The sequence below is a fragment of the Vipera berus genome (assembly GCF_964194415.1).
Source record: "Vipera berus genome assembly, chromosome: 6".
Taxonomy (NCBI): domain Eukaryota; kingdom Metazoa; phylum Chordata; class Lepidosauria; order Squamata; family Viperidae; genus Vipera; species Vipera berus.
The window spans coordinates 58,562,040-58,576,588 of NC_138208.1; the positions used below are offsets into that span (position 1 = coordinate 58,562,040).

A 14,549-nucleotide genomic window follows, 5' to 3' on the forward strand; every position below is an offset into this window, starting at 1 on the left:
AATGGATTGAAGACTTGATTTTATTTGCTTTTTATGAGCAGATTGTCTATACACATAGACTTTGTGTGGATAAATATAATGAAATATGGGGTTCATTTATACAAAACACAATAGGTTCAAAAAGTATGATAGTTGTATAAGTGTGTTTCATTAAATAATTATATATAGAATTGTAACTGTTACTGTGGCAAATATTCATGTTAATCTTAGAAATGCTCCCCAACAGTTATGTCTCCTCTCATCTTAACACACCTTTCTTAACATTACTTCAAGTTCTAAAATAATCATTATGAAATAACATACAATTTACATTTGTCATATTAGCACCCAAACATTTCCCCTTCTCTGGGCTATAGAATTCATTCAAAAGATGGAAAGATCTATTTAAATCAGATACACCAGAAATATATTTTTGCAAGGAAAATCCATGGTAAATGCTAATTAACTTGTTGAAACAGTGCTACTAAACTTGATTTTTAAAAATATAATTAAATGGTAAACTTTATTATTTTTTTAAAAAAAGGAGGACAAATTAAGCCCCAAACCATGAGCCAAAAATTCTTTCAACTGGAGGACTGCTGCCAATGTGCATACTGTAATTTAGGTTATAAGTGAAATTTGCATTTAAATAATATGAGCATGACTTCAGGAAGACAAGTTACTCAGATTATTTATGTCAAAAGTTTAAGGCAAGTTAACAACCATAAAAAAAAAATCAAGCAGATGTTGAGGCCACTCTGCTTTTCAGTGCACTCACCCATTTTTTTCTGCTAAGGTACTTAAATTTTCTAATGCTATCTTTGAAAAATAAGGTAATATACAAGCATCCGGCATTTCAGTCTTACACTGCATCACTCACCCAAGAAATGGAAAGTACACCAGAATTCAGCAAGGTTGTGGAATACAAATCAGTGTGCAAGAATCAAGCATCCAGTGCCATAAATCAGAATTACTTGGATAATTAGCAAATCAAAGATCCATTTGATCCAGCTTTCTCTTTATAACTGTAATGAGATAGCAACTTTGATGTTTACTAGAAGACATTACAAACTGTCCCGTCTTTGTCATCCTTTTTCTCAACTGAAAAGTTCCTTTTATTTTTGAATGATCTAGCTTTTCCAGCCTGGAGCTTGAGTGAAATGTTTTGTGCTTCCCTAAACCCATGTATCTGCTATCTAGGATAATGCTCCTATTTCTATTATAAGCACTGCAACATGCAGCAGTAAGCCTGTCAACCACAAGCATACTTTTAAATAGAACAAGTGATTGTATAACCTCATATTTTGTTTCTTTTAATAATTTTTGGCAGCTAAATTATTAATCTTTTCAACTAATTTATACTTATGATGGAGACAATTACACACTTAGAAATGTAACAACTGGTTTTTTTTAAAAAAGGATACTTAATAGCAGTTATGAAATCCATATCTAGGTAAATAATTGCATAATTATGTAAATGCTGACATGCCTTAGCAAAAGACACTGGGTACTTCATGGCTTAAAATTCATGCACCTGTGTGATATTCTGTTGTTCTGCTGCAACGGCATTAAAAATATGTGTTCTTGATTTCAATTCTAAGAAGCATGGGCAGAAATAAACCAAGAGAGTGTCGGTCCCCAGAATTCCACTAAAGAATAAAGCAAAGAGATGTATCCATATTCCACGGGTATTCCAGAAGTAGTCCAATGGCCATTGATGTAGGATCAGGGATAGAAAGTGACCTACCAGATGTGCTTTTCTGTTGGCCCTGAACCTGCTTTCACTTGTGTTCCTTGAGCATTAGTATTGCTTTGGTCAAACCTCTGCATCAAGCCTTGTCCCAAATCTGGAAGATCAGCTTTTGATAGATTTGGACTATTGGCTCCACATCTGAACTACTTGTTGGTCGCTATCCAGAGAACCTGAGTCTGGATAGCCTTAAAAAACATCATTGTCCAATGAAGACTGTTGCCAGTGGAGGCATAGCATGTCTTCATATTCTTTAACATATGATATGAATTGAGGAAAGAGGGATTTATATTGAGATTCTCTAACCCTCGTTCATTAGGAGAGAGAGAAATGGGCATTGAAGTCCACAAGTCTTAAAGTTGCCAAGGTTGAGGACCCCTGCACTAGAGGGCCTCATCAAGAAACACTTTTTGACTTGGTGTTTCTTACCCTGCTAAGTTATCAATACTTTGGGTGATTTGCCTTTTTAGGTCCCGGTTGGCCCCTTGGTTTTCCGTGGACCTAAGGGAGATGAAGCGCCGGAGGAGGGGCCTAGAGAGCATTTGGAGATCCAGTCGGTCCGAATCTGACCAAACACAGTTAAGATCTTTTACCAGATCTTACCTTGTAGCAATGGAGGTGGCGAAGCGTGCCTACTTCGCCACCCTCATTGCATCCGCAGATAATCGACCGGCCGCCCTGTTTAGGGTGACCCGTTCCCTTTTAAATCAGGGGACAGGGGAGGACCCCTTGCGAGGACGGGTCGAGGAGTTTAGTCAGCATCTGCTGGACAAAATCGCCCAGATCCGGACCAGTCTGGACTCTGACTGGGTAGTATCTGATGAGGGGGAAACGACGGGTCTGGCCAACATTATTTGGGAGGAGTTTGACCCTGTGACTCCGGATGAAGTGGACAGGATCATGGGTAGATTAAGTGCCACCACGTGTTTGTTGGATCCGTGTCCCTCCTGGCTGGTTTATGCAGCTCGGGAAGTCACATGAGGCTGGCTCCAGGCAGTGATTAATGCTTCTTTGAGTGAGGGGTGCTTCCCTGCCACTTTGAAGGAGGCAGTGGTGAGGCCCCTCCTCAAGAAACCTGTCTTGGACCCAGCTATTTTGAATAATTTTCATCCTGTCTCCAACCTTCGCTTTCTTGCGAAGCTTGTTGAGAGTGTGGTGGCACGGCAGCTCCCGCTGGTCCTGGAGGAAACTGAGTATCTGGATCCATACCAATCGGGTTTCAGGCCCGGGTACAGCACGGAAACGGCATTGGTTGTGCTGATGGATGATCTCTGGTGGGCCTGGGATAGGGATTATTCCTCTGTCCTGGTCCTATTAGATCTCTCAGCGGCTTTTGATACCATCGACCATGGTATCCTGCTGCGACATCTCGGGGGGTTGGGAGTGGGAGGCACCGTTTTACGGTGGTTCTCCTCCTACTTCTCGGGTCGTTTGCAGACGGTGTTGGCAGGAGGGCAGAGGTCAACCCCGAGGCCCCTCAATTGTGGGGTGCCCCAGGGGTCTGTCCTCTCTCCCCTTCTGTTCAACATGTATATGAAGCCACTGGGTGAGATAATCCACAGTTTCGGGATAAGGTATCATCAATATGCTGATGATACCCAGCTTTTCATTTCTACCCCAAACCAACCCAGTGATGCCCTTGACGTGATGTCCCATTGCCTCGAAGTGGTATGAATCTGGATGGGGAAGAACAGGCTCCAACTCAACCGGGCCAAGACCGAGTGGCTTTACGTACCAGCATCTCATGTAGTCCAGGATGTTCCATTTTTGGTTATGGGGGGGGGAGAGGTGTTACCTCCTGTTGATAGGACGCGCAACTTAGGCATCCTCCTGGATGCACAACTCAGTTTAGAAGATCATATAGGAGTCGTGGCCAGGGGGTCATTTGCCCAGGTTCGCCTGGTGCGCCAGTTGCACCCCTATCTGGACCGAGATGCTTTACGTATGGTCACTCATGTGCTCGTTACCTCCCGTGTTGATTACTGCAATGCTCTCTACATGGGGCTGCCCTTGAAGACCACCCGGAGACTTCATCTGGTGCAGAATGCGGCCATGCGGGTTGTGATGGGAGCATCCCGATACTCCCATATTACACCCCTCCTGCGTGAGCTGCATTGGTTACTGGTTGTCCTCCGGGTGAGATTTAAGGTGCTGGTTCTTACCTTTAAAGCCCTACATGGCTTAGGCCCGGGATACCTGCAGGACCGTCTGTTCCCAGGAACGACTTCCCATCACCCTGTGTGCTCACACAGAGAGGGCCTCCTCAGGGTGCCATCAGCCAATGTCGGCTGGCGACCCCCAAGGGGAGGGCCTTCTCTGTGGGGGCACCTGTCCTGTGGAATCAGCTTCCCCTGGAGCTCCGGATGACCCCAGACCTCTGGTCCTTTCGTCGTGACCTTAAGACATTTCTTTTCCAACAGGCCGATCTGGACTGATAAGGGTTTTTTAAATATGGTTTTAAGGTTTTATTGGTTGTAGATGGGGCTATAGATACAGTTTAATTTTAATATTTGTATTTTACTTGTATTTTATTGTTGTTAGCCGCCCTGAGTCCTTTGGTAGATAGGGCGGCATATAAATCCCATTAAATAAATAAATAAATAAAGTTGTCAAGAATTTTATTTTGGGGCAGACCCTTTTCAATTGGATGTGGCTTTATTTTGATAAAATAATTACTCTTTATTGCGATGGCATTGGTATTAAATTTTTCTTCTTTTTGAGAGGAGGATTAGAAAGTAGGCTATAAATCACCACATAAGTAAATTTGTTGGCTGGGAAATAGGAATATTTGCCTTGTTGAGAGCAGTTATTCTGCATGTTGTGCCATGCAGGTACTGGTTGTGCTACCTGTGGGTATGATTTAATATGCGACTTTTGGACAGATGTCAAAAACTCCACCACTTATTCAGTATATCTTTTTTTTTTTTTTAAAAAAACACTGTTTGGGGGGCTCAAGAAATAATTTCCAATTTTCTGTTCATTTATTTCTGCCTTTCCAAATGTAGGGGAGACATAGTTACATTTTTTTTAGTGTTGACTCCTGATGATTGCCTGGACAAATCCTTACACTCTGCATCATCTTAAAAAGTTGCCTCTCAGGAACAAGAATATGTTCCCTTCTTTAGAGTGAAGATACCTGCTTTATAAATACTTTAAAAGGATGAACTTTATTCCTTTGCCATCTATACATTGCCATAGTATCCAGTGCCCATCCTTCCCAAGACTGCTACACTTGGAGATGGTAACTATTGTCAGGATTGTAGCAAGTCCTATTCAGGTTAGCACAGACCAAATTGAACTATTGAACAGAAAAAGACTATTTTAAGTTTCAAGAGCACTGATTTAGGAGGATTGGAAATTCCCAGTCAATTGCTATTATTAACAGACATCTGTCATCAGCATCTCATGGGATGAATGAGGATATTTGCACATTGATGTCATCAGATGTCATGATGCAAGAATGTAGTTGTGTGACTATTTCATTATGGTTTGTTACAGATATTGCCATAACTGGTAGTAATAACATGAACCAAGGAGGAAAACAAATTGGAATAAAGTTTAGTCTGGCTGTGTTTTAAGATCTGGGTTAAGAAGAACTGACAGAAAAGAGATAACCTGGATTTATTTGAATTAATATTTGGTCTTCCCACAATTCAATAATTGGTCTGTTCATTTGTTCTGGTGTAATAAAAAAACTATTTCTTATGGCTCACTTAGTGCAGCTTAAAGATATTGTTCTTTGTAGAAGGCATTTTATTCTTCCTATTCTGTGGAGGAGAAAAATCATCTTGAGAAATATAATTTATACCTTATGAAATAAATGGCAAATTCAAAAGGATTTTATGAATATATGCTCATTAAAAATAAAAAGAAATGCTGAATGAATCTCAGAAAGAAGCTGTCTTAGTTTTCATTTTATCATTTTCATTGCTTTCCATGGCATTTGTGGATTTTTTCCTAGAGTTGCTTCAAGAAATTGGGACAGCTTTTTTATTTGGTCACTTTTTCAACAGCCAAACTTCATTGCGCCGTCCATAGGGTTTCATGGGAGGATCGTAACCATTGCAAAAATAGAAGTCCTTGCAGAAGGATGCCTCATTTCCTAAAGCAGAGGTTAACTTGGCTGCATAATTCACATAGTCTACTTCTTTAGCGTAGCCTCCAAACTGCCTATGAGAGGAAAAAGAACAACAATAAAAAAAAATCATGTGTGATCAGCTCAAATCATGTGTGAACGAATTCCAGGGAGAGGAATCTGAAAATGAATGTATCAGAGATGACAGTATTTATATTTGACAGGAAAAAGAGTGAATGATTAAAAGTTATATATAATAAAAGTTAAAGGTAAAGGTAAAGGTTCCCCCGCACATGTGTGCTAGTCGTTTCCGACTCTAGGGGCCAGTGCTCATCTCCGTTTCAAAGCCGAAGAGCCAGCGCTTGTCCGAGGACGTCTCTGTGGTCATGTGGCCGGCATGACTAGACGCCAAAGGCGCACGGAACGCTGTTACCTTCTCACCGTAGTGGTCCCTATTTTTCTACTTGCATTTTGACGTGCTTTCGAGCTGCTAGGTTGGCAGAAGCTGGGACGAGTAACAGGCCCTCACTCTGTTACGCGGCACTCGGGATTCGACCCGCCAAACTGCCGACCTTCTGATCGACAAGCTCAACGTCCTAACCCACTGAGCCACCGCATTATAAAAGTTATATATAAACAAATTAGAACAAGCAGATTAATTTGTGTACTTTAGTAAATTTTTTTTACTGAAGATGGAAAAGTGGGCAGAAAAATGTTAAAATGCACAAATTCTGATAGAAAAATAGTGGTTAGTAGGTAGCTTTTGAAAGGAATGAACATTTTTTGAAGGAAGCAAAAAATGGTTGTGTATAAGTGCATGCTTCTGGGCACTTTGCTATAGGGAAGGTATATCAGGAGGATCAAACAAGTCGACTGAAGCAAAAATAGAGCACTTAAGCAATGGATGCTTTATAACAACAAGAGATAAGATTAGGAGTTAATGGGTGCCAAATATAGGTTGAATTTTGTAGGTTGTGAATGATCAATACAAAATAAGTATTTGTATGCGATATAATTATTAGATGGAATGAATAAGGATTGAATCACAAAACAAACACACCAACTAAGAGTGAATGGATTGAGAGGAGCACCAAGAATACTGTTGATGGATAAGGTTGATGAGATTCTGAAAAAAAGAACTGTGAGAAGTTCAAAAAAAAAAAAGAGAGAGAGAGAAAGAAATCCAAAGCATTAATCAGAATGTAGTGGAACAATGAAGATAGAAACTTATATATAGCAAGTTGCTTGGTGTAGGCTAGATTTAGTTATACAGTGAAACCATATTTAAAAGGGCTTTTTGAGGGGAGGGGATATGCCTTAGTCCAAAATGTCCACTTAATAGAAAAATAGGCCAGAGTTGTGATTCATGTTAATTGTGTAAGGACATCATTATACAAATGAGATAAAACATTGTGAATATTGTAAAATTAAAGTAAAATTAATATCAGTTATTTGGGACAGGGATCCAGAAAGAAAGTGTTCCATTGCATCCAAAATCTGCTAAATGTTAACTTGATGTTTCAATGTATTTCTTCTTTTTCTTTATTTGGTGCTTTTTTTGGCTTATTATTGCTTTCTCAAGGGACGCGGTGGCTCAGTGGGTTAGGATGCTGAGCTTGTCGATCAGAAGGTCGGCAGTTTGGTGGGTCGAATCCAGAGTGCCAGGTAGCAGAGTGAGCGCCTGTTACTCGTCCCAGCTTCTGCCAAGCTAGCAGTTCGAAAGCACATTAAAAAATGCAAGTAGAAAAATAGGGACCACTACGGTGGGAAGGTAACAGCGTTCCGTGCGCCTTTGGCATCTAGTCATGCTGGCCACATGACTACGGAGATGTCCTCGGACAAGCGCTGGCTCTTCGGCTTTGAAACGGAGATGAGCACTGGCCCCTAGAGTCGGAAACGACTAGCACGCATGTGCGGGGGAACCTTTACCTTTACCTTTACCTTATTGCTTTCTCATATCCTGCATTTTTCTTAATAATCCTTACCCCACAAAGGATTAGTGTAATGTGTAGGTATGCATATAACGTATGTCTCAATACCAAACTCTTCTCCTTAAATAAAAGTAGCAGACAGAATTAATTCAATTGTTTTAACTGATTCAGAGAAATCCTTGCTTTCAGAGCAGTAGCTTATCCACTCTCAGGACTTTTGTTTGGGTTGTTTCACAGTTATTTCATTTCACTTCATGGGGCCACAGAATCTGAAGTAGCCAAGTTCAAGATCCAGTTTGATCTAATGCATACACATAATACTGGGTCTTAATTTTGTTGAATTGTCAACATATGTAATATCTTACATAATTATATTAACTAAACTAAATTTTAAAATGCTTCAATTAACTTAAAAGCTAATGTTTCAATAGGGTAGCTATAATTCCCATTTGATCCTTGCATCTAGAACAGGGGTGTCAAACGCAATTTCATTGAGGGCCGCATCAGCACTGCGGTTGCCCTCAAGGGGCCGGGTGCATGTGGCCTGGGTAGGCATGGCCTACTGGGTGGGCGTGGCTAGAGTGCATATGGCCTACTGGGTGGGCATGGCCAGCTCTACATCGTTCTCATCAAGGGTGCCTATGGGACCCTGGGCAGGAGTGGGACAGATCTGAGGGCCTTTGGCAGAAGGAGGGTCTCTGGGCCAGGGCCAAGGCAGTGGGGGCCGTTCCCTCACTGTTTCCAGGATGGCTTCGCGGGCCACATGAAACCACTTTGCGGGCCAGATCCGGCCCCTGGGCCTTGTGTTTGACATGTCTGATCTAGAAGAATCATGCCTTGATACTGTGCTATTAGAAAAATGCTTTGTACCACTGCTTGATGAAATAAACACTTAAGACAACTCACTGATCCAAAGTTAACTATGATTATAGTTTGCTGAATATTAAAAATTAAGAAAGATAATAAAATCCAAAAGTATTTCTAGAAAATCTTGTGCTCCCCAGTTGTTCAAGGTCAATAGCTTTGTTAGAGAAGATGATAAGATTTCAGGTTGAATACATCTGGGAAGCACCAATTTAAAGGAAGTTAATTGCAGCCATGGACAAATCTACCAGTCCTTCAGTCAAACTTGTTTAAAGAAACTTACGTAGAATAAACAACCATTTCTTCCCTTTTCTCAACCCGGATGCTCTCATCACTCGGTGAAGGGGGGTTGTCCTGGAACTGGCTTGGAATCCGTAGCAGGACTTTCACTTTGTGCTGCAATAAGCCGTCCTCTGCAGGAAAGACTGTGCTACACACTGGAGCCATCATCCCCATACCAGCTCCTGATAGTAAATGAATAATTGGTTCTTCTTTATTGAGAAACAAAATTATGTTCACCTACAAATAGGTTTTTAAGTGTTGCAAATATACTGCTAAGCAACTGAGTATAAAGAAAATCTTGAAAAGGGAACCTCACCTTGATTATTGCTTCCTCCAACATATTTAAGAAGCTTCAGCACTCCTTCACGTAAAGCCTCGTCAAAGGGCTTTCCAGAGAGTTCAACACTGGCAAACATCCCACCTTCATATGTCCTTTCCTCATAGGCTACATCATCCTAGTATTCCAAGAGATTTTTAAAAAAAGACCAATTGATGCAATTGCGATAAATATTCATACAAAAAGGGCAGCTCATTGCAAGAAGTAATATATAGGTTGGCTACTTTCCTGACAACCAGAAAGCTCTTTGAGAGAGATAATGAATCATCTACACATAGGTCTCCTATTCAAAGTGTAGTTTTGAAAAATAAATCCCATTTAATCTTTAACCCAATTCTAACCATAACACCATTCTACATGTGATGCTCTACAATTATTGTCAGAGAGGCAATAATGAGCCAAGAACCCTGTTCTAGCCTGATTTCCATCTCCTGTCTAAGGTTTTTGCCACCAACTGTCCAATGGATGACATAAAGTGCTGTAATAATTGCAGTATATTTATACAACTACATGTAAGCAAATTAAAGAATTATATAAAGTACATGCAATAAATAAATGCTAATATTAAGCAAACAGAAAAACTACTTCTTCACAACAGAATATCCACCAAGAAGTAGAGAACTGGCCTCAATCACTCTAAGACTGAATTCAGGTACTAAGTGTTGGAAACTACGTATATAATTGTGCAGGGACACTTATAAGTTTGCAAAACTATCTTCTGTTTAAAAAGAAAATCTGCAGCAGTACTGTCTCCAGGGCTTTTTTTGTCATAGAATGCTCAGAACGGAGTTCCGGCACCTTTTTTGGATGGAACCTTGTATGATAGGCAAGGCGGGTTGTATGACATGTGTGAGTTCCGGCACCTTTTTCTTTTACAAAAAAAGCACTGACTGTCTCCATTACAAGCCAATGAGGTACAGGCTTGCTTACTTGCCACGATGTATTTAATTGAGGAAAAATATATATAAGAAATGGGACAAATGTAGAATTGAGCATCTGAGACAAGGCCATGGCTGGCAGGCTGTCATGCAGAAAAAGAATGGCCCCAATTTCCTCCCTGGCATGTCCAGACTCACACTATATATATAAAAAATCCCGTATGAAATCATGATGCACCTCTACTTATCACAAATGACTTTACATAAAATGATAAACCATAATGCAATTTATTTATGGCTTACAACATATGTGTCAGGCTTGGGTGCTTCTAAACCAGGGGTGCCAAACTGCCGGCCCACGAGCCGGTCACATCATGCAGAAGCCGCGCCCACCCCATTGCCGGCAATGGCAAAACCGTTCCGATATGTTGCGTGATGTCACATGATGTCACGAGTTTGACATGTCTGTTCTAAACCATGGCTTAAGACCTAAATGAAGTATAAATCTGGTCATTCTAATTTGATCAACATAGTCACTAAAAGAGACCATAGCTTAGTGCATTGAATGAATCCAGTGGATAACAATGAGTTACACAAATCAATAGATTAACTCAGTAGAAGTCAGTTTTGTTTCTATGATATCTTATCATTATTAGTTTAAATCAAATAATTTTAGATTTTTCTTTGTTTTTCCCCTTTTCCTATATTTTAGTTTATATTAATTGTATTGTGTTTAAAATGTTCAATACAATTATATATTTTAAAAGAAACACAATGAGGGACCTGCAACCTACATGCAGCCCTAGAAGGATATAAGCTTTCCTTGCATGACTTTTGCAACCATGTTTTTCAGCAGCAGCTGAATTTAGGGCCATTCTTTTAACTGTGTCATGGCTGAAAAAATAATTGTACTAAACCTTAAGTAGGGGTGAAAGTTTTGGTCCTGTCCCCATGAATCCTTAAACAAAACACATGCACATATTTAAATTGGCTATGAAAAGACTGCTCAGCCCTGATATAGGCTGCTTCCTAAAACATGGTCATGTTGGCATTGGCACGACATTGGGAGAAGTAGGACTGGAAAGAGCTATTTTAAGCCCATCATTGGGGTCATCAGTGGAGTTGTAGGCACACAACTCCATGCAATTAGAGTAAATTTTCGATATACACATAGAACTCCTGTTCTATTTCATTCTCATTTATTTGAACACTAAGTAAACCATTCTAAATTCCTTAGGGGAAGGTGGGATACAAATATGGCAACTACATGATAGATTTGGAACACAAACATTCATGCTGAGTAGTAGGAGAAAACACTACCAGCTGTGAAATAGCTAGTAATTTGCCTTCTATGCCTTTCATAGAAAGAAAATGTAAAATTTGACTAGCATCTAGGCTGTTGGTTTTCCATATCACAGAACAAGGATTGGGCTGTGCGTGTGTTATTCCTCAGTGTGCAATTAAGTTCATACAAGAAAGAAAATGTTCACGTTATATAGATGGAATAGTTGCAGTCATAAGCCTACAACTGGGAGCTATAAAGGATTTAAGATATGTGGCTTGCTAAGTCATGTAAAATACTTCAAAAAATTGCAACTACAGATAATTTTGCATCTTCAACCTGGGCCAAATGGAATACGTGCTGGAAATTGTGTCTGGAGGCCATAAGGGTCGAGATGAAGAGAATCATATTGAGGCTCATATAAGTGAAGACAAAAGAATTGTTGATTCAGGAAACAATGGATTCCAAGATGGTATCAACTTGAGCTTTGCAGGAGTGGTGCTCTCCCTGAAAGAACCTATCTGGAGTTCTCATTCAGCTCCTGTTAAAGGAAGCCATAGCTAGGGAAGCATTCCCCAGTTTGAATGTAACAGTTTTTCTTGGAATTAGAGCTGCTACCCATGGTCACTTGTGACATCCTATTTGGACTACTATAACTCACTCAACAAGGATCTGCCTTTGAAGACTGTCCCAAAATTCAATTACAGAATATAGTTACTCACATGCTAATAGAAAGAATTCAAGGCTACTGTTATAGTAGTACAGCAGTATGCACGGTTGCTGGTTTGTTTCCAAATGCAATTGAGGTTGCTGGTTATAACCTATGCAGCTTGTGGTCTGATTTTCTTCAGGAGTACCTACTCCAAATAGAATCTAACAGCTCAAGATCAGTGGGCCGAGGATGCATGTTAAAAGCACAGACACACTGCCCTGTGTGGTATGACAGAAGGCAGGTTGGAACCAACATACTCTGTTGGCCTCTCTTTATGGAATAGTGTCCCTCAGATGAGAAGAGTATTTTCACTTTTTTTCACAAATTGTTAAAAGATCCAATCTGGGTCAGTCACCGGGACCAGAGGTTTAGTCTTCCAAGCTTTCCAACTTGTACTGGAGCCCATTCTCAGGGAACTTCTCTTTTACCAGAATGTGTGAATTGGGCTATTCTATGCATAGTATTTATGTGGTGCCTGGTTGCGAGTGGCTTTTACTAGTTAATTGGGGTGTTGATGGCCAGCTATTAAGTCATTGGCTGCTGTTTCCTTGTGCTGCCAAGTCTTCCGCTCCTAAGTTCCTGATAAGCTGGTGGTAAAGCAACAGTCCTGCTGACTGACAAGGGGCCCATTGTCCAGGCTTGTTGAATTGTTAAGAGTTGGTCCTTTGGGGGCTGAGATTAGTATGTTAACCTCGAATGAGAAGATTGCTCTTTTCAAAACATCTGGATCACATCAGATTGAGTTTGCCTGAATTAAAGAGCAGAACATCTTCTCCTTAATGGGCAGCAATAGCAAACATTACCCGTTCTAGCAGTCACCCGGTGATTGTACAGGGTTTATGCAGTCTGTTAAGCTATTTCTTGCTTAATCGCTTTTGGTTAAGCCAAAATTGACTCGGTTTGCACTACACACCACACGACAATGTGAATGAATGAAGCCCCCGGGTGCCCATTTCTTCCTGTCGTTCCTTCTGGGAGGCTCCAGTTCCTTGTCCAGTCGAGTGGCGACCAAGAGGATTCCTGTGGCCCTATGCAGACCCCGCCCTCTTTCCTACCTTCACCCCCCTGCTCAGAACTCGGCAGGGCCAAACCTCCGCGGTGCCAAAAAGGGAATTTCTGATCATTCCAAACATGTTGGACGGCTCTGGCGGATGGTCCGCTCCGCAAGAAGCAGCACTTCCCGGCCGATTGGACTTCGCGCAGAGAGGCAAAGGCGGCGCGGCGCTCTGCTCCGCCCTCCCAGCGCTCAGCAACTGCTGGGCCCGGCGAGGGAAGGGCGAAGAACGAAGGGAAGCGAGCCGCAGAGGCTGGGTGAGCCGACGTGAACCAGAGCACGAACAGCACAGTCGCCCATTTCGCTGTGCCTCCAGACTGGGCGGTTGTGCCAGACAAAAGAGGAAGAAGTTAGTTTGGCAGGATTTTTTTGTCGCTGTTGAGAGGAGAAGGAAAAGAAAAGCTTTACTCCCGCGCCGCCTCCAACAGTTCGAAGGGTAGAAATTAAAGGGACCGAAGCTTTTCCCAATAAGTAGTAGAAGTTTCCTGAATGAAGTAGAGCAGGAGCAATTTTTGAAAAAAAAAAGTTGCTTGCGAAATAGAAGCAGTTAGAAAATGGCAACACGCAACACGCGACAGAGGGAGGATGAGTAGCTACCGATTTATTTTGCTGCTGCTGTCGTGTAAAAAAATTGTTGCAGCCAGACCATTGTAATGTCAATGGCTTTTTCTGATCTTATTATCTATGTATGTTCTTTGTCATGGCTTAACTCCACTGTTTTGTTCTGTCACTTCTATTGCATGAAATAGATAAAATAATTAGTTTATATTGCTTAAAATGCTCCAGATGATTCCTTCATTTCTGTTCCTTTTATGGAACAGAACAGCTAAACAGATCAGAATTTATTGTTATTGTTTCTCCTTAAGAATATAAACAGCACTTTGATCCAAAACAGTGGTTTCTCTGGCAGATAACTTAATACAATGTACACCAGCTAATCCTGACCCTTTAAATGTAGTTGAAGGGCACAAGGTTAAGGAAAACTTGTCTGTGCTGTGATTCGGCAGTGTGTCAGGCTGGATAGAAGCTGGAGATGCCAAGGGGTGGATTTCCTACATTTCTTATTCCATGTCACTTAAGATATTTTATAATGGGTAAAGTGTCAAGGAAGTAGCTATAATAATTAACTGTTTATTTAACCGAGTCTATCAAAACCTGGACCTTAAGACAAATCTGATACCAAGATTTTCTTCTAAAGCCTCTTTTTTTTTAACGAAGAGACAAAGAACTTTAAAATAAAATTTGACCAATTTGGGGGGCAAGTATTTTGCATTTATGTTACAGTTTTCCAGGCCTTTTGGGTCATTTTGCTGCTCTGTTATATGTTTGTATCTATTGGTGTATTTAATTAACAGGCCCTTCTTTTGTAAATTTGATAACAGGATGGCAGTTGCCATGCACTGAA

The 14,549-nt window shown here is 40.9% G+C and overlaps 1 protein-coding gene across 1 annotated transcript; it reads right to left on the minus strand.

Moving 5' to 3' along the window:
- Positions 1-5,374: 5,374 nt before the first annotated feature.
- HEBP1 (heme binding protein 1) lies at positions 5,375-13,287 on the minus strand. The gene is made up of 4 exons (XM_081330444.1): positions 13,146-13,287; positions 9,198-9,336; positions 8,883-9,063; positions 5,375-5,899 (listed from the first exon to the last, which is right to left on the minus strand). The coding sequence occupies exons 1-4, from the start codon at positions 13,221-13,223 to the stop codon at positions 5,728-5,730; spliced, it is 570 nt and encodes a 189-aa protein (XP_081186570.1). The 5' UTR covers positions 13,224-13,287; the 3' UTR covers positions 5,375-5,727.
- Positions 13,288-14,549: the final 1,262 nt, after the last annotated feature.